This window comes from Liolophura sinensis, chromosome 6 (genome assembly GCF_032854445.1).
Source record: "Liolophura sinensis isolate JHLJ2023 chromosome 6, CUHK_Ljap_v2, whole genome shotgun sequence".
Lineage (NCBI taxonomy): Eukaryota > Metazoa > Mollusca > Polyplacophora > Chitonida > Chitonidae > Liolophura > Liolophura sinensis.
In genome coordinates, this window is record NC_088300.1 from 81282909 (window position 1) to 81306592 (window position 23684).

A 23684-nucleotide genomic window follows, 5' to 3' on the forward strand; every position below is an offset into this window, starting at 1 on the left:
GAACACAAAACATTTCAGAATGAAGTACATGTAATATAAATTTGTTCTATTCTATCAAATATCATTTGTTACATTTTAATGAAACATGTATACATTCTCTGAATGGTTCCTCTGAAGATTCTGAATACAGAGTATGCTACAGTAAAGAAAGCTACAATCGTTGAACATTCATTTTTACTGTGTTGTCACAGATGTCTGTTTATTGTTTGTCTTTACACATTGTTTTATAATAAAAGTATAATTGAATAATAAATTGTTTGGGGTCAGTGGGTGATCTTTCCCCAGCTGAGTATCTGCACAGTCAATTTAGATTTCAAGGAGCAATATTTACACCTGTAATGATATGAAATGAGACCACATTGATTAACTGAAGATTAAAGCTATCCTTACAACTGGTGTATTAAAAAATATGTCTGTTATATGTAAATAAAAAATATGTATATAACTGTACAAGAACATATTGTATTCTGCTGCCCTATATCTCATTATCAAGGGCAGTAAATCTAGGACGAGACCGCTTTAGTCCATGTATGAACACGTCACACACTTAGTACATGCTTACAACCATTCTGATCAGTATACTGCTGGGCGTCTCTAAAGAAGCTGTGAGATACTGAAGCAGACAAATAAAGCATTCCGATTTTAACCATGTTTTTAACCAAGCATCTGAGGAACAAGTCTGAACAACACTGACAAACTGGACCACCCAAAATCCACTAACCCTGACATACATGTACATGAGGTATAAAACATAGGGTAACAAGTATCAAGTGGTGCTAAGCCACATGGACATGGGGTAATACAAGTGGTGCTAAGCCACATAGACATGGGGTAATACAAGTATCAAGTGGTGCTAAGCCACATAGACATGGGGTAATACAAGTATCAAGTGGTGCTAAGTCACATAGACATGGGGTAATACAAGTATCAAGTGGTGCTAAGCCACATGGACATGGGGCAATACAAGTATCAAGTGATGCTAAGCCGCATGGATATGGGGTAATACAAGTATCAAGAGGTGCTAAGCCACATGAATATGTAAGACCACCTAGACAGGATTCTCCAGAAAACTTCATACATCAGTTGTGAGCAGGCAATGAGTTAACACCAGAACACCTGTCACAAGAACCTGATCAGCAAATATCCCACTAAAGGTCCTATCACAGACATTTACACAAACACAGCCTCCATCCATCACATCAGGTGTGAGCAGGCATTGTGTTAACACCAGAACACCTGTCACAAGAACATGATCAGCAATATCCCACTAAACGTCCTATCACAGACATTTACACAAACACAGCCTCCATCCATCACATCAGGTGTGAGCAGGCATTAACACCAGAACACCTGTCACAAGAACATGATCAGCAATATCCCACTAAAGGTCCTATCACAGACATTTACACAAACACAGCCTCCATTCATCACATACATCTATATACGAAACCATCAACGATCTCTCTCATGACTGCCTTCATTGGCCTGCCTTCATAAGAAACACATCAGGAAATCACATTATGGAAAATTACTACCAATTATCAAAAGCTTATTACAAATTTTATATTTACACAATTATCACAGAAATCTCACATTGAAAAATATCCTACCTACAGTTGCTTATAAAATATATGTACAAATATACAAATTATAGTCAGCATTAACATATTTTCATTTACATACATGTAGTATAGGAGTTGCCACACAATCTAATCCAATGGCATGGGTCTTTAACCAGACCTACAGGAAAATCGGGATTACATGGTCAGTAGCTATTCACCTACAAGTGGTTGTTACTACATGCATCCTCTCTCTGTCAGCAGATTAGTATTGTGTAGTGTATGTTGACACGGGACTTGATTAGAGTGTGACATCACAGGTGATGTCTGCTGTTCCTATAAATGATGCTTTGGCACTTGACTGGCCAATAATCTCAACATCTTAGCACCAACACACACAGTGTGACACAATTCAGTCTTTCATCAACAAGCTAGTCGACTTAATCTATTACCGGGTATCTCCAGTGCCTAAGACTAGACATATAGGTGTAAATATATTCTCAGTACAGCTTTCTGGCCATATTTATACAGGCCTATATGTATGTATTGCTATTCCCATTGACAGAATCAATGGACAACATTACAACTCTTTCTCAGTAGAACCGCTACATGGAATTAAGTGTTCATAGAATATGTACATTATGCTATCAATATGTTTCCATGATAATATATTTATGTAAATCTGCTTTGTTCTGGTTAAGAAATCTGATTTGCTGCGGTAGAATAAATAAGGCAAAAACCATACAAAAAAAACAAAGCACCATGAAAGGGTTATAGTGAGATGAAATATCAAGTTAAAATGTCCAAAAAAATTGTATACCATGAAGTGTTGCACATAGACTTGTAGAAGTTCAAATCATTATACACCATGTACCTACTACATGATTATGAGTGATCACAGCATAGAAATACATGAGTATTTTTACTGGAATTGAGTCAGGGATTGTGTTAAAATACCATATACACAGTGCCTCTGCTAGCTGTGGACTGAGTTAAGGCTTGAGTCAGAAAGGATGGCTGTTATAATCCTGTGTAGAGAGTGACTCTGCTGGCTGTGGACTGGGTCAAGGCTTGAGTCAGAAAGGATGGCTGTTATAATCCTGTGTAGACAGTGCCTCTGCTGGCTGTGGACTGAGTCAAGGCTTCCCGCTCTCCCTGATCCATTAACCTCCTTCGTCGTTTTCTATAAAACTGTCCTACTACACACAGCGTAAAGAGGATGACCACTGAAATGCAGAGAGCATCTTGTCACAAAACTGACCAGGAACTAGTGATTAAATCACAGGTATGATACACTAACTGACAGGTATGATACACTGACGGAGCACTATTGACTAAATCACTGCTATGATACACCGACATGTATGCCACACTAATTGACAGGGCACTACTGATTAAATCACAGGTATGATACACTAACTGACAGGGCACTTGATTAAATCACAGGTATGACACAGACAGGTATGATACAATAACTGACAGGTCTCTAGTGATTAAATCACAGGTATGACATTAACTGACACGGCACTACTGATTAAGTCACAGGTATGATACACTCACTGTCCGGGTACTATTGATCAAATCACAGGTATGATATACTGACAGGTATGACAGAAACAGGGCACTATTGATTAAATCACAGGTATGATGCACTAACTTAAAAACATTATTTATTACATGACAGGTATGATACACTAACTGACAAGGCACTATCGATTAAGTTAAAGGAATGATGCACTAGTGGATGGGGCAATATTGATTGCATCATGCACTAACTGACCAGGCACTATTTATTGTATCATGCACTAACTCACTTTATGCTGAAATGTAACTGCTACAAACACAATATACAAATGTCCTGCATTTATATGGCATAGAATATTTTCTCTCTGTTAGGTGTTAGCCGAGTTATTGCTTACCTGTGGCAGATATTAGTTGTGTTCCTACATGTACATGTACTCACCTATGGTAGGTGTTAGCTGTGTTCCTGTTCACCTGTGGCAGGTGTCAGTTGTGTTCCTGCTCACCTGTGGCATGTGTTAGCTGTGTTCCTGCTCACCTGTGGTAGGTGTTAGCTGTGTTCCTGCTTACCTGTGGCAGGTGTTAGTTGTGCTCCTACGTGTACATGTACTCACCTGTGGTAGGTGTTAGCTGTGTTATTGCTCTTCCGTGGTAGGGGTTAGCTGTGTTCCTGCTCAACCTGTGGTAGGTCTTAGCTGTGTTCCTGCTCACCTGTTGTAGGTGTTAGTTGTGTTCCTACATGTACATGTACTCACCTGTGGTAGGTGTTGACTGTGTTCCTGCTCACCTGTGGCATGTGTTAGTTGTGTTCTACATGTACATGTACTCACCTGTGGTAGGTGTTAACTGTGTTGCTGCTCACCTGTGGTAGGTTATAGCTGTGTTGCTGCTCATCTGTTGTAGGTGTTAGCTGTGTTGCTGCTCACCTGTAGCAGGTGTAAGCTGTGTTAATACATGTCCTCACCTGTGGTAGGTGTTATCTGTGTTGCTGCTCCCCTGTGGTAGGTGTTAGGTGTGTTCCTGCCTACCTGTGACAGATGTTAGCTGTCTTACTACTCACCTGTGGCACAGCCTCCAATGATAGCTAGCAGCTCCTCTGAGGCCGCACACTTATCCCCTTCTATCCTGAACAACGGCTGATTGCATGTGTCAGTTGCTTGTTACCCCCTGGGCACAATGTGTTCTTGGGGCATGGTTGTGGGTCACAAGATGCACACTGTATGAAAACAAGCATATTACATGTATTAATAGTTTGTATCATCATCCATTAAGAGCGCGCACTTGCTCAGAAGGTGAAACGCTTCCTCGCTCTGGCAGTTTGTGCAACATAAGGGAAAACGTTTTATCAGATGAAATTTTTTTTATTTTATCAATGAAATATGCAGCATTCGTTAAACATGTTAAAATGTCATGAGTATTGAAAAAGAGGAAATGTCTGGCTGCTGCCTGATCTAAATGTCAACATGATACTGACAGTAATGTGCTTGACAACAAAGTCACAAGGTCCCTGTCTGACTTACTGGACAGAAGTGGCCACCCGGACAGCCGATACAGTCCTTACAACAAAGTCCCTGTCTGATTTACTGACAGAAGTGGTCGCCCGGACAGCCGATACAGTCCTTACAACAAGGTCCCTGTCTGACTTACTAGACAGAAGTGGCCACCCGGACAGCCGATACAGTCCTTACAACAAGGTCCTGTCTGACTTACTAGACAGAAGTGGCCACCCCGACAGCCGATACAGTCCTTACAACAAGGTCCCTGTCTGACTTACTGGACAGAAGATGCCCTGTGGACAGTCCTTACAACAAGGTCCCTGTCTGATTTACTGGACAGAAGTGGCCACACGGACAGTGCTTAAAACAAGGTCCCTGTCTGGCTAAATATTAGACAGAAGTGGCCACGTGGACAGCTGATACAGACCTTTACAAGGTCACTGTCTGACTTACTGGACAGAAGTGGCCAGGTGGACAGCTGATACAGTCTTTACAAGGTCACTGTCTGACTTACTGGACAGAAGTAGCCAGGTGGACAGCTGATACAGACTTTAACAAGGTCACTGTCTGACTTCCTGGACAGAAGTGGCCACGTGGTCAGCTGATACAGACTTTACAAGGTCACTGTCTGACTTATTGGACAGAAGTGGCCACGTGGACAGCTGATACAGGTCTTTACAAGGTCACTGTCTGACTTACTGGACAGAAGTAGCCACGTGGACAGCTGATACAGACTTTACAAGGTCACTGTCTGACTTACTGGACAGAAGTGGCCACGTGGACAGCTGATACAGACTTTACAAGGTCACTGTCTGACTTCCTGGACAGAAGTGGCCACGTGGACAGCTGATACAGACTTTACAAGGTCACTGTCTGACTTACTGGACAGAAGTGGCCACGTGACAGCTGATACAGTCCTTATAGCAAGGTCCCCTGTGTAACTTCCTGGACAGAAGTGGCCACGTGGACAGCTGATACAGACTTAACAAGGTGACTGTCTGACTTACTGGACAGAAGTGGCCACGTGGACAGCTGATACAGACTTTACAAGGTCACTGCTCTGACTTACTGGACAGAAGTGGCCACGTGGACAGCCGATACAATCTTTACAAGGTCACTGTCTGACTTACTGGACAGAAGTGGCCACGTGGACAGCCGATACAGTCCTTATAGCAAGGTCCCTGTGTAACTTCCTGGACAGAAGTGGCCACGTGGACAGCTGATACAGACTTTACAAGGTCACTGTCTAACTTCCTGGACAGAAGTGGCCACGTGGACAGCTAATACAGACTTTACAAGGTCACTGTGTAGCTTCCTGGACAGAAGTGGCCACGTGGACAGCTGATACAGACTTTACAAGGTCACTGTCTGACTTACTGGACAGAAGTGGCCACGTGGACAGCTGATACAGACTTTACAAGGTCACTGTCTGACTTCCTGGACAGAAGTGGACAGCTGACACAGTCTTTACAAGGTCACTGTCTGACTTACTGGACAGAAGTGGCCACGTGACAGCTGATACAGACTTTACAAGGTCCCCGTGTAACTTCCTGGACAGAAGTGGCACGTGGACAGCTGATATAGACTTTACAAGGTCACTGTCTGACTTCCTGGACAGAAGTGGCCACGTGGACAGCTGATACAGACTTTACAAGGTCACTGTCTGACTTACTGGACAGAAGTGGCCACGTGGACAGCTGATACAGTCCTTATAGCAAGGTCCCTGTGTAACTTCCTGGACAGAAGTGGCCACGTGGACAGCTGATACAGACTTAACAAGCTCACTGTCTGACTTACTGGACAGAAGTGGCCACGTGGACAGCTGATACAGACTTTACAAGGTTACTGTCTGACTTACTGGACAGAAGTGGCCACGTGGACAGCTGATACAGTTTTTACAAGGTCACTGTCTGACTTACTGGACAGAAGTGGCCACGTGGACAGCAGATACAGTCCTTATAGCAAGGTCCCTGTGTAATTTCCTGGACAGAAGTGGCCACGTGGACAGCTGATACAGACTTTACAAGGTCACTGCCTAACTTCCTGGACAGAAGTGGCCACGTGGACAGCTGATACAGACTTTACAAGGTCACTGTCTGACTTACTGGACAGAAGTGGCCACATGGACAGCTGATACAGTCCTTACAACAAGGTCCCTGTCTGACTTACTGGACAGAAGTGGCCACATGGACAGCTGATACAGACTTTACAAGTCACTGTCTGACTTACTGGACAGAAGTGGCCACGTGGACAGCTGATATAGACTTTACAAGGTCACTGTCTGACTTACTGGACAGAAGTGGCCACATGGACAGCTGATACAGACTTTACAAGGTCACTGTCTGACTTACTGGACAGAAGTGGCCACGTGGACAGCTGATACATACTTTACAAGGTCACTGTCTGACTTCCTGGACAGAAGTGGCCACGTGGACAGCTGATACAGACTTTACAAGGTCACTGTCTGACTTACTGGACAGATGTGGCCACGTGGACAGCTGATACAGTCCTTATAGCAAGGTCCCTGTGTAGCTTCCTGGACAGAAGTGGCCACGTGGACAGCTGATACAGATTTTACAAGGTCACTGTCTGACTCACTGGACAGAAGTGGCCACGTTGACAGCTGATATAGACTTTACAAGGTCACTGTCTGACTTACTGGACAGAAGTGGCCAGGTGGACAGCTGATACAGTCTTTACAAGGTCACTGTCTGACTTACTGGACAGAAGTGGCCACGGGGACAGCTGATACAGACTTTACAAGGTCACTGTCTGACTTACTGGACAGAAGTGGCCACGTGGACAGCTGATACAGACTTTACAAGGTCACTGTCTGACTTACTGGACAGAAGTGGCCACGTGGACAGCTGATATAGACTTTACAAGGTCACTGTCTGACTTCCTGGACAGAAGTGGCCACGTGGACAGCTGATACAGACTTTACAAGGTCACTGTCTGACTTCCTGGACAGAAGTGGCCACGTGGACAGCTGATACAGACTTTACAAGGTCACTGTCTGACTTACTGGACAGAAGTGGCCACGTGGACAGGAGATACAGTCTTTACAAGGTCACTGTCTGACTTACTGGACAGAAGTAGCCAGCTGGACAGCTGATACAGTCTTTACAAGGTCACGGTCTGACTTATTGGACAGAAGTGGCCACGTGGACAGCTGATACAGACTTTACAAAGTCACTGTCTGACTTACTGGACAGAAGTGGCCACGTGGACAGCTGATACAGGCTTTACAAGGTCCCCGTGTAACTTCCTGGACAGAAGTGGCCACGTGGACAGCTGATACAGACTTTACAAGGTTACTGTCTGACTTCCTGGACAGAAGTGGCCACGTGGACAGCTGATACAGACTTTACAAGGTCACTGTCTGACTTACTGGACAGAAGTGGCCACGTGGACAGCAGATACAGTCTTTACAAGGTCACTGTCTGACTTACTGGACAGAAGTAGCCAGGTGGACAGAGGATACATTTCTTAGCGCCAAAGTCCGTCTGGTATGATCCGTCCGCACACTGCTCACACAGGTCACTACCTGGAATGGCTTTTGCTTTTCCTGTCAAACAATCATTTATTTATTTCATGTTTATTTGCATGTTGCTTAATGCTATACAGAAGGATTTTTCACATATGGGATGGAGGAAGTGTCCTCTGACCTTTGGCAAGTGACTGACAAACATGTGCAGACATATTCAGCAGACAAGTGGTTTTCAATGATAGTTCAAAGGATAGTTTAGGCAAACACCCAAACAAGCATTGTTATTCACCCAGTGTCACCAAGGCCTTGCAGGCAGTGGAGTAGAAGAATTCAACAAGCTGTGCATGTACTTGAACTTGATACCTTTCTTCTAGTGGAATAAAGATTTCATGCTACATACACACTTCTAATTAGACTGTACGTGTAAACATAGATTTACCTGCTTTTATTACCTTTTTTTATTGATTTGAAGCAATACCAAAATAAAAGCAAAATAGACAGGCATGAAAGGTAGTGACTAGCCTCAAACACATGGCCTTTACTCCATACCTAACAGTCAACTTACATACCCACTGACTCACATCCTCATTGTACACCTACATTCTTCAATACCAGCCTTGCTCTCCCCTGTGTAATATTTCAGTCACAAAATACTGAGACACATGCAATGTATACGCTACCTGGTTCACACAAAGTACAGTTTTCCGCGCCTTCCTTCACAGCTTCCTCGCCTGCAGCACACACCTCACAGACTTCACAGGCCGGTTCACTGCAACATGATCAGGGGTAAGAATCAGCCATTGTACACAGACACCACAACATTGCTCACCTACATAACATGCATGTACACACCTCACAGACTTCACAGGCCAGTTCACTGCAACATGATCAGGGGTAAGAATCAGCCATTGTACACAGACACCACAACATTGCTCACCTACATAACATGCATGTACACACCTCACAGACTTCACAGGCCAGTTCACTGCAACATGATCAGGGGTAAGAATCAGCCATTGTACACAGACACCACAACATTGCTCACCTACATAACATGCATGTACACACCTCACAGACTTCACAGGCCGGTTCACTGCAACATGATCAGGGGTAAGAATCAGCCATTGTACACAGACACCACAACATTGCTCACCTACGTAACATGCATGTACACACCTCACAGACTTCACAGGCCAGTTCACTGCAACATGATCAGGGGTAAGAATCAGCCATTGTACACAGACACCACAACATTGCTCACCTACGTAACATGCATGTACACACCTCACAGACTTCACAGGCCAGTTCACTGCAACATGATCATGGGTAAGAATCAGCCATTGTACACAGACACCACAACATTGCTCACCTACATAACATGCATGTACACACCTCACAGACTTCACAGGCCGGTTCACTGCAACATGATCAGGGGTAAGAATCAGCCATTGTACACAACATTGCCATTGTACACAACATTGCTCACCTACATAACATGCATGTACACACCTCACAGACCTCACAGGCCGGTTCACTGCAACATGATCAGGGGTAAGAATCAGCCATTGTACACAACATTGCCATTGTACACAACATTGCTCACCTACGTAACATGCATGTACACACCTCACAGACTTCACAGGCCGGTTCACTGCAGCATGATCAGGGGTAAGAATCAGCCATTGTACACAGACACCACAACATTGCTCACCTACGTAACATGCATGTACACACCTCACAGACTTCACAGGCCGGTTCACTGCAACATGATCAGGGGTAAGAGTCAGCCATTGTACACAGACACCACAACATTGCTCACCTACATAACATGCATGTACACACCTCACAGACTTCACAGGCCGGTTCACTGCAACATGATCAGGGGTAAGAATCAGCCATTGTACACAGACACCACAACATTGCTCACCTACATAACATGCATGTACACACCTCACAGGCTTCACAGGCCGGTTCACTGCAGCATGATCAGGGGTAAGAATCAGCCATTGTACACAGACACCACAACATTGCTCACCTACATAACATGCATGTACACACCTCACAGACTTCACAGGCCGGTTCACTGCAGCATGATCAGGGGTAAGAATCAGCCATTGTACACAGACACCACAACATTGCTCACCTACATAACATGCATGTACACACCTCACAGGCTTCACAGGCCGGTTCACTGCAGCATGATCAGGGGTAAGAATCAGCCATTGTACACAGACACCACAACATTGCTCACCTACATAACATGCATGTACACACCTCACAGACTTCACAGGCCAGTTCACTGCAACATGATCAGGGGTAAGAATCAGCCATTGTACACAGACACCACAACATTGCTCACCTACGTAACATGCATGTACACACCTCACAGACTTCACAGGCCAGTTCACTGCAACACGATCATGGGTAAGAGTCAGCCATTGTACACAACATTGCCATTGTACACAACATTGCTCACCTACATAACATGCATGTACACACCTTACAGACCTCACAGGCCAGTTCACTGCAACATGATCAGGGGTAAGAATCAGCCATTGTACACAGACACCACAACATTGCTCACCTACATAACATGCATGTACACACCTCACAGACTTCACAGGCCAGTTCACTGCAACATGATCAGGGGTAAGAGTCAGCCATTGTACACAACATTGCCATTGTACACAACATTGCTCACCTACATAACATGCATGTACACACCTCACAGACCTCACAGGCCAGTTCACTGCAACATGATCAGGGGTAAGAATCAGCCATTGTACACAGACACCACAACATTGCTCACCTACATAACATGCATGTACACACCTCACAGACTTCACAGGCCGGTTCACTGCAACATGATCAGGGGTAAGAGTCAGCCATTGTACACAGACACCACAACATTGCTCACCTACGTAACATGCATGTACACACCTCACAGACTTCACAGGCCGGTTCACTGCAGCATGATCAGGGGTAAGAATCAGCCATTGTACACAGACACAACAACATTGCTCACCTACATAACATGCATGTACACACCTCACAGACTTCACAGGCCGGTTCACTGCAACATGATCAGGGGTAAGAGTCAGCCATTGTACACAACATTGCTCACCTACATAACATGCATGTACACACCTCACAGACCTCACAGGCCGGTTCACTGCAACATGATCAGGGGTAAGAATCAGCCATTGTACACAGACACCACAACATTGCTCACCTACATAACATGCATGTACACACCTCACAGACTTCACAGGCCGGTTCACTGCAACATGATCAGGGGTAAGAGTCAGCCATTGTACACAGACACCACAACATTGCTCACCTACATAACATGCATGTACACACCTCACAGACTTCACAGGCCGGTTCACTGCAGCATGATCAGGGGTAAGAATCAGCCATTGTACACAGACACCACAACATTGCTCACCTACATAACATGCATGTACACACCTCACAGGCTTCACAGGCCGGTTCACTGCAGCATGATCAGGGGTAAGAATCAGCCATTGTACACAGACACCACAACATTGCTCACCTACATAACATGCATGTACACACCTCACAGACTTCACAGGCCGGTTCACTGCAACATGATCAGGGGTAAGAATCAGCCATTGTACACAGACACCACAACATTGCTCACCTACATAACATGCATGTACACACCTCACAGGCTTCACAGGCCGGTTCACTGCAGCATGATCAGGGGTAAGAATCAGCCATTGTACACAGACACCACAACATTGCTCACCTACATAACATGCATGTACACACCTCACAGACTTCACAGGCCGGTTCACTGCAACATGATCAGGGGTAAGAATCTGCCATTGTACACAGACACCACAACATTGCTCACCTACATAACATGCATGTACACACCTCACAGACTTCACAGGCCAGTTCACTGCAACATGATCAGGGGTAAGAATCAGCCATTGTACACAGACACCACAACATTGCTCACCTACATAACATGCATGTACACACCTCACAGACTTCACAGGCCAGTTCACTGCAACATGATCAGGGGTAAGAATCAGCCATTGTACACAGACACCACAACATTGCTCACCTACATAACATGCATGTACACACCTCACAGACTTCACAGGCCGGTTCACTGCAACATGATCAGGGGTAAGAATCAGCCATTGTACACAACATTGCTCACCTACATAACATGCATGTACACACCTCACAGACCTCACAGGCCAGTTCACTGCAGCATGATCAGGGGTAAGAATCTGCCATTGTACGCAGACACCACAACATTGCTCACCTACATAACATGCATGTACACACCTCACAGACTTCACAGGCCAGTTCACTGCAACATGATCATGGGTAAGAATCAGCCATTGTACACAGACACCACAACATTGCTCACCTACATAACATGCATGTACACACCTCACAGACTTCACAGGCCAGTTCACTGCAACATGATCATGGGTAAGAATCAGCCATTGTACACAGACACCACAACATTGCTCACCTACATAACATGCATGTGCACACCTCACAGACTTCACAGGCCGGTTCACTGCAACATTGCACACACCTCAAAGATAACTCTTGCTCAACTACAGAACATTTACACACCTCAGAAATAAACCTTACTCACCTACATAATAAGTACACACCTCAGAGATAACCCTTCTCACACAGAGAACATTTGATCACCCACAGAACACGTCCACAGCACACAGACAACACTTGGTCACCTATAGAACATACCCACAGCACACAGACAACACTTGACCACCCACAAAGCATGCCCACAGCACATGGGCAATACCTGATCACCCACACAGCACATAGACAGCACAGAGGCAACACTTGATCCCCCACAGTGCACGCCCACAGCACACGGATAACACTTGATCACCCAAAGAACAAGCCCACAGCACACAGACAACCCTTGATCACTCACAGAACATGCCCGCAGCACACAGACAACCCTTGACCACCCACAGAACATGCCTGCAGCACACAGACAACCCTTGACCACCCACAGAACATGCCTGCAGCACACAGACAACCCTTGACCACCCACAGAACATGCCTGCAGCACACAGACAACCCTTGACCACCCACAGAACATGCCTGCAGCACACAGACAACCATTGATCACCCACTGAGCATGCCTACAGCACACAGACAACACTTGATCACCCACAGAACATGCCCACAGCACACGGACAACACTAGATCATCTATAGAACATGCCCACAGCACACGGACAACACTAGATCACCTACAGAACATGCCCGCAGCACACGGACAACACTTGATCACCTACAGAACATGCCCACAGCACATGGACAACACTTGATCACCTACAGAACATGCCCGCAGCACATGGACAACACTTGATCACCTACAACACATGCCGACACCACACAGACAACCCTCGCTTACCCACAGAACATGCCACACCACTCATACTTGCTCACCCACAAAACATGCCCACAGTACACAGATTACAGCTTGTCCCTCCACTATGGTTGATGTAGGTGCCGGGGGCACAGTCAGAGCAATTTGTGGCATTTCTGTGCTCACTAAAGTGACCTGTAAAACAGAAGTACAAGAATACAGATTCCATTATACTTTCTTTTTTCCTACAAAATGTCAATTTGTCAAAAGTCAGAGACAGTCGTAGCACTTGACCTTGTCATTTCAAAGTACTGAGGTTCTTGCAGGTTTTCATCCCACTTGTCAAATGAATTCATCGACACAGACATCAGTACAATCACACGAATAAATAAACAAGACATCATAAGTGCACAAAAACTGAGTTTAAAATGTATGTGTAGATGTCATGGTGGTAAGGTCAGCCACTTTTTATATATTAAAAACAATCTGAAAAAAACAGGGTAAAGCAACTGTAAAGCACTTGAAAGAGAATGTGTAGTCCTACAAGGCATAGACTATGTCACATGTAAGTTTGATGGATGTAGGAAGACAGGTTGTCTGTAAATAAGCCACTGCACAAGTAACTGAGGAACTTTTTGCATATTGACATCTGAATTTCCTGTACATGTGAGACTTCCTGAACAGACCTACTAACGGTGTCATCAAATTACATGTATTGCCATCAAAAGCCCAAGGGGAATGGAAATCAAGCTGTGTGGGAGCGAGGAACTTGAGGTTACTCCAACTGAAGAGGACTATAAGATTTATTTATTTATTTATTTATTTATTTGACTGGTGTTCTACAGAAGCCCTCAGGACTATAAGAAGCCCAGCTTTTACCTTTTGTGTACTTTATAGAAACCTGTAATTTAAACACTGCTCCAATCATCATCATGAAAAACCTACCAGGAGAGCACGGCTGACACATTTCCTTTGACATGCTGTGTTTGAAATATCCCTTTTCACAGCCAGTACAATTTGTGGCTCCAAGAGCTCTGAAAATGAAAGATGATGGTAGCGATAAGAAAAGAAATGCTAAAGAGACAATTCTTATGAGCTTTTTAAACTTAAATGAATGATAATAAATGGTTTATTTTAAGTTCCAAGTGAAGCAAACATTTTACTGTCTGACAGAGTTTATCCCGAGAGGAACTGCAGGTACACACGGCACAAATATATCTGTATACACATGAGTTGTTTATACACCAACCTGGTTTCAAATCCTGCTGGGCAGGGGAGACAATTGGTTTGACCTTCTTTGTCTTGATACTCGCCTGCAGAAGAGAATGTATAAAACAAACAAAATCAAACAGACTTTGATGTTCACTGTAGCCATCTAAACAAATCATAATGAAGTCATTTTCTGATTCAGAAAGGCATTTAATTTCCTACAACTGAACATTGCCATACAAGAGAAGTAGTTTATAATACATTTATAGAAAAAACCACCATCTAAAATTACAGTCTATATGGAACTACAGAACATGGAATTATTTTTCAGTAGTTTTCAGTACAAAATTCTCACCAAGTTGACATGCTTTACAGAACTTGTTGCCTTTGGAGTCAGAGTAGTTCCCCTTGGGACAGCTGGAACAATTCACACACCCAGAAATACTGAAAAAGGAAAACAGAGAATTGGTTTTCAGAGAAAATATTTGATGAATTATTACACTTTCTGGACACACAGCATTCTATTGTACAAAGAATCAAAACTGTAATCTTTAATAATCCACCCGTCACCAAGATGATCAAATAGAACACAGCCTGAACAAGGCTTAAAATATACTCAGACTACAACTCTGGTGACACTCAATCCAGCTTTCTACAACTGACACACACCTGTGCTGCAGTTTTTGTACTCTCTAAGAACTTGATTTTGTTAAATACATCAGATGAGTCAATCATTTCTGGAAGTCTGGGGAAGTATGTATAAGTCAGCCTAATAGCTACAATTAACAGTTAAATCTGGGTCAGTTACATATACATGAACAGTCACAGACAAACATTATACTGTAAACGCCTTTTTATTCGCGTGGTACTAACATCTGTGGCAAACACATTTCCGCAAACACCACCCATGTAAGTAATTTATTAATGTAGCATGCATTACAGCTATAATATCGCTAACAAGCACTACAGTTCTAATACTTTTTCAAACATGTTAATTAGAAATACCTAATTAGAATGTACTCCGGCTTTCACAAATCCAGCTTAACCAATCGTCATTTAATCTTGCTCTCTTTTATGGAGGCTTAGCTCCATCTAAGTATTGCCCCATTGCAACATTGTTGTTGTTGTTGATTCATTGCAGCGGTTAGAGACATACAAATTGATGATTTGTACTGGGCGTGTGTACATGATACGATATACATACGATGAGAAAGGCTGTTTTTTTATTAACTGTACTTGCCTTCCAGTCAGATCACCTTTCCAACATGCCCGATACATTGCTCGGGGGTTTCCACACTTCAAACTTCCTTTTCATAATGACGATTTCTGAGAAGTTTAGTCAAATCTGTCACAGTTCACTCAAACATTCACTCAGACTGCTGATGCATTTATATCACATTTAATCCTTCGTCGTCGTTTGCTCACACAGCAGGTAACGGCATCGTCTTATAAAGATTAACAGTCTTCCTTTGTCTGATCAAGTTACTGTATTGTATAGAATGTTTTGCCACATCTTGTAGGTACAAACAAGAAACAAGTTTAAATGATAACATTGCTACTTGAATGCTTGAGTTGTTTTATTATTTGACGTTTCTGTATTGAAGTTTGATTTTTCGTTTATCAAGCGTCCAAAAATTCTGTTAACATCCGCGAAGGTTGACTCCCGCGAATATGTCTTCTTACCTAATCCGCAGAAGTTTATCCCGGGAATAACAAGACATTTACATTAGACGTGAACAGTCACAGACAAACATCATGTACATATGAACAGTCACAGACAAACATGATATACATGTGAACAGTCGTAGACAAACATCATGTACCTGTGAACAGTCACAGACAAACATCATGTACCTGTGAACAGTCACAGACAAACATCATGTACATGTAAACAGTCACAGACAAACATGATATACATGTGAACAGTCACAGACAAACACGATATACATGTGAACAGTCATAGACAAACATCATGTACCTGTGAACAGTCACAGACAAACATCATGTACATGTAAACAGTCACAGACAAACATCATGTACATGTAAACAGTCACAGACAAACATATTATACATGTGAACAGTCACAGACAAACATGATATACATGTGAACAGTCATAGACAAACATCATGTACCTGTGAACAGTCACAGACAAACATGATATACATGTGAACAGTCACAGACAAACATCATGTACATGTGAAGTCACAGACAAACATCATGTACATGTGAACAGTCACAGACAAACATCATGTACATGTGAACACTCAGACAAACACCATGTACATGTGAACAGTCACAAACAAACACAACATACATGTGAACAGTCACAGACAAATGTCATGTACATGTGAACAGTCACAGACAAACATCATGTATATGTGAACAGTCACAGACAAACATCACATACAAGTGAACAGTCACAGACAAACACCATGTACATGAGAACAGTCAGACAAACATCATACACATGTGAACAGTCACAGACATACAGCATGTACATGTGAACAGTCACAGACAAATGTCATGTACCTGTGAACAGTCACAGACAAACATCATGTATATGTGAACAGTCACATACAAACATCACATACAAGTGAACAGTCACAGACAAACATCATGTACATGAGAACAGTCAGACAAACATCATGTACATGTAAACAGTCAGACAAACATCATGTACATGTAAACAGTCAGACAAACATCATATACAAGTGAACAGTCACAGACATACAGCATGTACATGTGAACAATCACAGACAAACATCATGTACATATGAACAGTCACAAACATACATCATATACATGTGAACAGTCACAGACAAACATCATACACATGTGAACAGTCACAGACAAACATCATGTATATGTGAACAGTCACAGACAAACATCATACACATGTGAACAGTCAAAGACAAACATCATGTACCTGTGAACAGTCACAGACAAACACCATACACATGTGAACAGTCACAGACAAACATCATACACATGTGAACAGTCAAAGACAAACATCATGTACATGTGAACAGTCACAGACAAACATGTACATGTGAACAGTCATAGACAAACATGATATACATGTGAACAGTCACAGACAAACATCATGTACATGTGAACAGTCACAGACAAACATGTACATGTGAACAGTCACAGACAAACATCATACACATGTGAACAGTCACAAACAAACATCATGTACATGTGAACAGTCACAGACAAACATCATGTACATGTACATATATATATATATATATACAAATACACATGTAGAAAGAAGGCTGCATACATGTGAACATGTGGGCCACCTTACCCAGGGCAAGAGTGCTGAACTGACTAGCAAACTGCAGGTTTATTTATTTATCTGACTGGTGTTTTAGACCATACTCAAAAACAGAGTATTTAGCTTATGCAACAGTGGCTAGCATTATGGTGGGAGAAAACCTGACAAAGGCTAGGGGAAAACCCTCAATCATCGGCAGCTAAGTGGCAAATCTTCCGACATACAACATAGGAGGAAGCCAGCACGAATTGGACTTGAACTAACAGCGACTACATTGGTGAGATGCTCTGGAGTCCTTGAGCTACGCTGGCTGACCACATGGCCACGGAGAGCTTGCAGTGTTTTACTTACTTGCAGTATGTACCCTCTTCACACAAATGACATGTCTGCTGGCCTGTATCATTCTGATAATGCCCATAGTCACACCTATAGCACTCAAGGAGGCCAGTCTTGTTAGCATAGAAACCTGCAGCAGAAGAGGTCATACATGGCTATGGGTGCATTTAAGATAGGTATACCTGTGTACCAGTCACACAGGTGTACCTGTCAAACATGTGTACCTGTCAAACATGTGTACCTGTCAGAGATATGTGTACTAGTGTACCTGTCCAATCTGTGTACCTGTTAGATCTGTGTACTTGTGTATCCAGCCAAATATGTCTACATGTACCTGTCAGAGTGATGTATGTGTACCTGTGTACCTATCAAATCTCTGTACTTGTGTATGTCAGATCTGTGAACCTGCCAGATATGTGTACCTGTCAGATCTGTGTACTTGGGTATCGGACAAATCTATGTAATATGTACTTGAGTATTTGTCAGATCTATGTATTTGTGTATCCGTCAGATCCGTGTACCTGTCAGATATGTGTACTTGCCAGATTTGTGTACCGACTAATTTCCCAAGGAAAACATGTCCAGAACATTAACAATTGTGGAGTACAGAACTTACCAACTTCCCACGGAAAACATGTCCAGAACATTAACAATTGTAGAGTATAGAACTTACCAACTTCCCAAGGAAAACATGTCCAGAACATTAACAACAGAGAAGTACAAATCTTACCGGCTTCACAAGGAAAACAAGTACTGCACCCTTCAAGACTGAAACAAAATTGTTTGATAAAGTATTCATTAAGCTCAAAATTCATCTAAATAAACAACAGAAATGACCAGTACATGTACATGTAATTACTATTACAATGTAATTAGTATTGCATGTGTTCCCACTACCACCAAGCAAGATGCCAGTTCAATAATATTATTAAATGGGTTTAATATGTTACCTTGACTCGCTTGCACAATGGGATTGTGACTACTTATCTAAATTTTAAGCCAACAACTGATTTACAATAGACTGTGAAAATAAGTCTAGACTTTTGAGGTGGTAGTAACTTTTTGTAGTTACGATCACAATCGGAGGCCAAACTTGACTTACATAACGGTGGTTTGTATAAATGTACCGGTCAACAACTTTTCCTTGCTTTCATTATTAAAATAATTCTGCATCATAATGGTTTAGCACATAAAAACAACAAAATGCTAGAAAAGTCTTGCAACAACTTTTTGAGACAAATAAACTGAAATAAATTTTAAGATAAGGCTACGACCAATATCTTACTGATTTACAATAGCTTTATAGCCTTTGTCAACTAAAATTGTATGAGGTTAACAAGGGATTGTTTATGGTGAAGACAGATGAGTTTTGTGTCATTTGAAAGCATACAAAAATAAAAGCCTTGTGACAAAGGAGAGACATGTCAGATCAAATCCTTTTACAGACTACGTACACAACACAAAACTGGTAGATTGGACATAATAGATGCAGCTGCAGGAGATAACCTGACACCCAAACATATGGGCTGTATGAAGTAAGCACATAGTGGTCGTACTTGCAGAAGGTGCCTTTAGCACAGCTGACACAGGTGGTTTGCCTGGTCTGGTTTTGAAAGCTTCCAGGTTTACAACTGAGACAGTCTGGTTGTCCCTGCTGAGGCTGGTACTTCCCCTGGCAGCATTCATCACAGGTCAGGGAGCGGGGCTTTCGGGCATGGGTGCCTGCAAAGACAGGGACAATAAGGAAATCATGACTGAGGTCTAACTATGCCACATTGACTGGGAGAAGGCCGTACATGGACACTGTTATTCTTGAAGTCAGTGCTTTAACTTCACATAATATGACATATTTTAAGAGACTGGTACATTTTATGCAAACTTACCAACTTCCCAAGGAAAACATGTCATGTACATTAACAATTGGGGAGTATAGAACCTACCAACTTCCCAAGGAAAACATGTCCTCAACATTAACAATTGTGCTGGGTGTGTTTGTATCTTACCTGCATCACACTTTTCACAGGATGAAGCTCCTGTCTGATTGCTGAACCAGCCAGGTGAACAGTCATAACATGTTGTCTCACCAGCATTTCTGAAAACAGGATGTAATAAACACTAACACAGTGTTATACAAAACAGGATGTAATAAACACTAACACAGTGTTATAAAAATCAGGATGTAATAAACACTAACACAGTGTTATAAAAAAAAAAAAAAAACAGGATGTAATAAACACTAACACAGTGTTATAAAAAAATAGGATGTAATAAACACTAACACAGTGTTATAAAAAAACAGGATGTAATGAACACTAACAGTGTTATAATGACTGTGACAGGGATTTATAGTGAACACGTACATGTACCCTCTCAGCCAATAGTCACATGTTACAAGCACAATTCAACATTATCACTTTATTTGAAAGTGAATTGCTATTAGTGTGATGTAAAAAGCCAAGCATAACTATGTAAAATGAAAGTGAAAGTGAACAATTCTCTACATGTAAAGCAGTTGTTATAAAGCTATAAACTATACACACTCTGACATTTGTGTTCAGGTCCCTTCTCAGATGGATACGCTGATTTGACTAATTCGTTCATTATTTTGTTGATTGGATATAAATTTTCAACATGTTCAAGAGTATTTTTGTTCATCTACTCAATCCCTGAAGTTTTCATCAGTACTTACTGTGGCGGTCATCTTTATGGATTTAGGAAATAAAGGTGCCTTGATTCAATTTTTTATCTTTGGCATGTTACTGACAATCTCTTCCATGTGACATACACACTTCTTCTAGTACCAATGAAAGGACAATGGTCTTCAAACACACATGACAGGCCACTAGGCCCTATGGACAGCAAGGAAGTCTAAACACCATATCCTATGTAATAGTCCAATCAGACACAACACTTGAGAACATGTGCCCACTAAGCCCTACACATCTGGAAAAAGCAAGCTCTGACAAGCTGTGGGGATATGTTGCTGTTTCACCAGCATATAAAGATTTACCCTGAATAAGTGCCCTCTTCACAATGGGAACAACTCTAGACTTTGGTTGTGCGCTGGTAGTACCCACATTTACTACAGAGGAAGACTTACTCAGAACAGGTGCCCTCTTCACAAGGGGAACAACCCCAAGCTGGGCTCATATTTACTGTAGAGGAAGACTTAATCAGAATAAGTACCCTCTTCACAAGGGGAACAACCCCAAGCTGGGCTCATATTTACTGTAGAGGAAGACTTACTCAGAATAAGTACCCTCTTCACAAGGGGTACAACTCGAGGCTTCGGTTGTGTTCTGGTAGTATCCAGGTTCACATTTACTACAGCAGGAGGCCTCACAGCAAAAACCTGGCTGTCGATTGCAGCATCCACAACATGTCACGGCTTCAAGAGAAACAAGCCACGTGGTATCAAACTTCAACTGTAAAGGTAACTGGTAACAAAAATCCAGAGTGCAAGCTTTGGTGGATTGAAGCTTGCTACATGATACAATGACCACACAGGTATGGTCGGAAATTCAGCAGGCCTGAGAAATCAAAACCCAGAAATCTCACCTGCTTAAATTATATATGATTCATATGATTGACTGGTGTTTTTTTCACGCCGTACTCAAGAATATTTCACTTATACAACGACGGCCAGCATTATGGTGGGAGGAAACCCCTAAATTTAGACATCTGGTCTTTCCTTGGTATTAAATTTTAATGGTAATACAAAACTTCGGTAAAACCTGAAAAACAACAGATTCACTTTAACACTTTTTTCATAAACTATTATTGTTCAACATCATGCTTGATCAGATTAATTACAGTTATTAAAAAGTTACATGTAAATTTTTTTTTATAAATCTATTTTAGCTCCCTTAATATCAGTGAGCTTGTCTAGACTACAGGTTTGTGTATTTTTAATCCTGGTCAATAATACTTTCTGTTTTATGGATTTGTATTTGTCATGATGTTATCGTGTAATAGGACCATTTGGCCTATTGATTTTTTTCAAATTAACATCCATATTTATTACCTTATCGACAACATTCCATGTACACAGACATGTACACATATGTTATTTGTAATTATCACTGAGAGTTTCAGAAAGCTTACTGTTATTTGCATACTGTCCTGCCTGGCATGGGAAACAGTTTTGTATGACCTCAGAACAGTTCAGCACAGGGGTGAACTCATCCAGATATACTTCAGACCACCCTTGGCTAATAAGAACTACCAGCAAAACTGGAAAGGAAACATTCATACAAAATATCATTACAAACACTACGAAGATGTGTGGCATAAAGCCTGCAAAACAAATTCAGTCCACAGACAGTCCCCTTGTATGCAGTTCTTATGAACTACATTCATTCATGCATTCAGATCATTAGTCAGGACAACTATGGGACTATGTTAAGTATATATGTGTTTATATGTAGCGGATGGGATTAATATATAAACTGTTCCATTAGTCCTAGGTACCAGTAAGGCTTATTTTTGGATGGCCGTACTTTAAAGAAAAGACAAAAAACCTGATTTATAAATGTATCAGTAGAGTATAAGGTTATAAAGCATACCATATTATTTTTGTTATTGTTGATTTGTGCAGTTACCAAGAACACGAGGAAACAATTCCCATTCAAAACATGGTAGATGTTGGTTCACCTTGTTTGATTCAAAAGTTTGAATGGCTGGATTACTGTTAAAAAACGGTTTACCGATGCTTGCTTTGACATATCAGATGACATATAAGGAATATGTGCATACCAAAATTAGAGTCTGTTTCATTAGGTTCACTTAGCTAATTAAGCCCTTAACTAGCATGACAATTAATGTATATTGTGTATGTGTGTATGTGTGCTTGGGGTTTTACGTCGTTCCGGGAGTATCATTAATGTACAACAAATGACAAGCTTCCCTTTACAAAATTACAGGTTCAATTGTGCCTTCGAACACAAAATCTCCCGCAGTTACATGCAATCACAGTGAAGCAAGAAATTGTGCTTATGTCAAACATCGAAAATACTCTTTTTTCATGTATATCCGTGAACGCCGTTCTGTCCATCTTCAGCTTTCCTGACTATCGTATGTAAGTGCTCAACACAGTAGTAGCTCTAGGACTAGGCTGTTGGTATCCAAATGAATCAGACGTTGTACAAATGTACATGCTAGCCTACAAACTAAACTGAAGTTCACCATCGCCATTCGTCTGTAAGGACAGCCTGCCCAAGGTTTGATTATAAACCCACCTGGCACGTTCCACAAGACAGTGGTTGACTGTCTACGCAGAGTTTCTGTCATGTTTTTGACATTTTCAACAAAATAGAAACTTATCAAAGCTTAATGTCAACACAAAACACCCAACAAGACTTAGTACGGAAACTTTTGTCATACGCCATTTGCT

General features: G+C 42.0%; 1 protein-coding gene across 1 annotated transcript; it reads right to left on the reverse strand.

Annotated features, from left to right (window-relative positions):
* Positions 1-25: 25 nt before the first annotated feature.
* Positions 26-23684, reverse strand: LOC135466366 (proprotein convertase subtilisin/kexin type 5-like). The gene is made up of 15 exons (XM_064743803.1): positions 23530-23684; positions 22397-22525; positions 21539-21680; positions 20296-20384; positions 19849-20014; positions 19023-19060; positions 18308-18422; positions 15031-15119; positions 14716-14779; positions 14412-14500; positions 13547-13661; positions 8747-8835; positions 8029-8144; positions 4141-4296; positions 26-2785 (listed from the first exon to the last, which is right to left on the reverse strand). Exons 1-14 carry the CDS (start codon positions 23579-23581, stop codon positions 4201-4203), a joined length of 1389 nt encoding a protein of 462 aa, XP_064599873.1. The 5' UTR covers positions 23582-23684; the 3' UTR covers positions 26-2785; positions 4141-4200.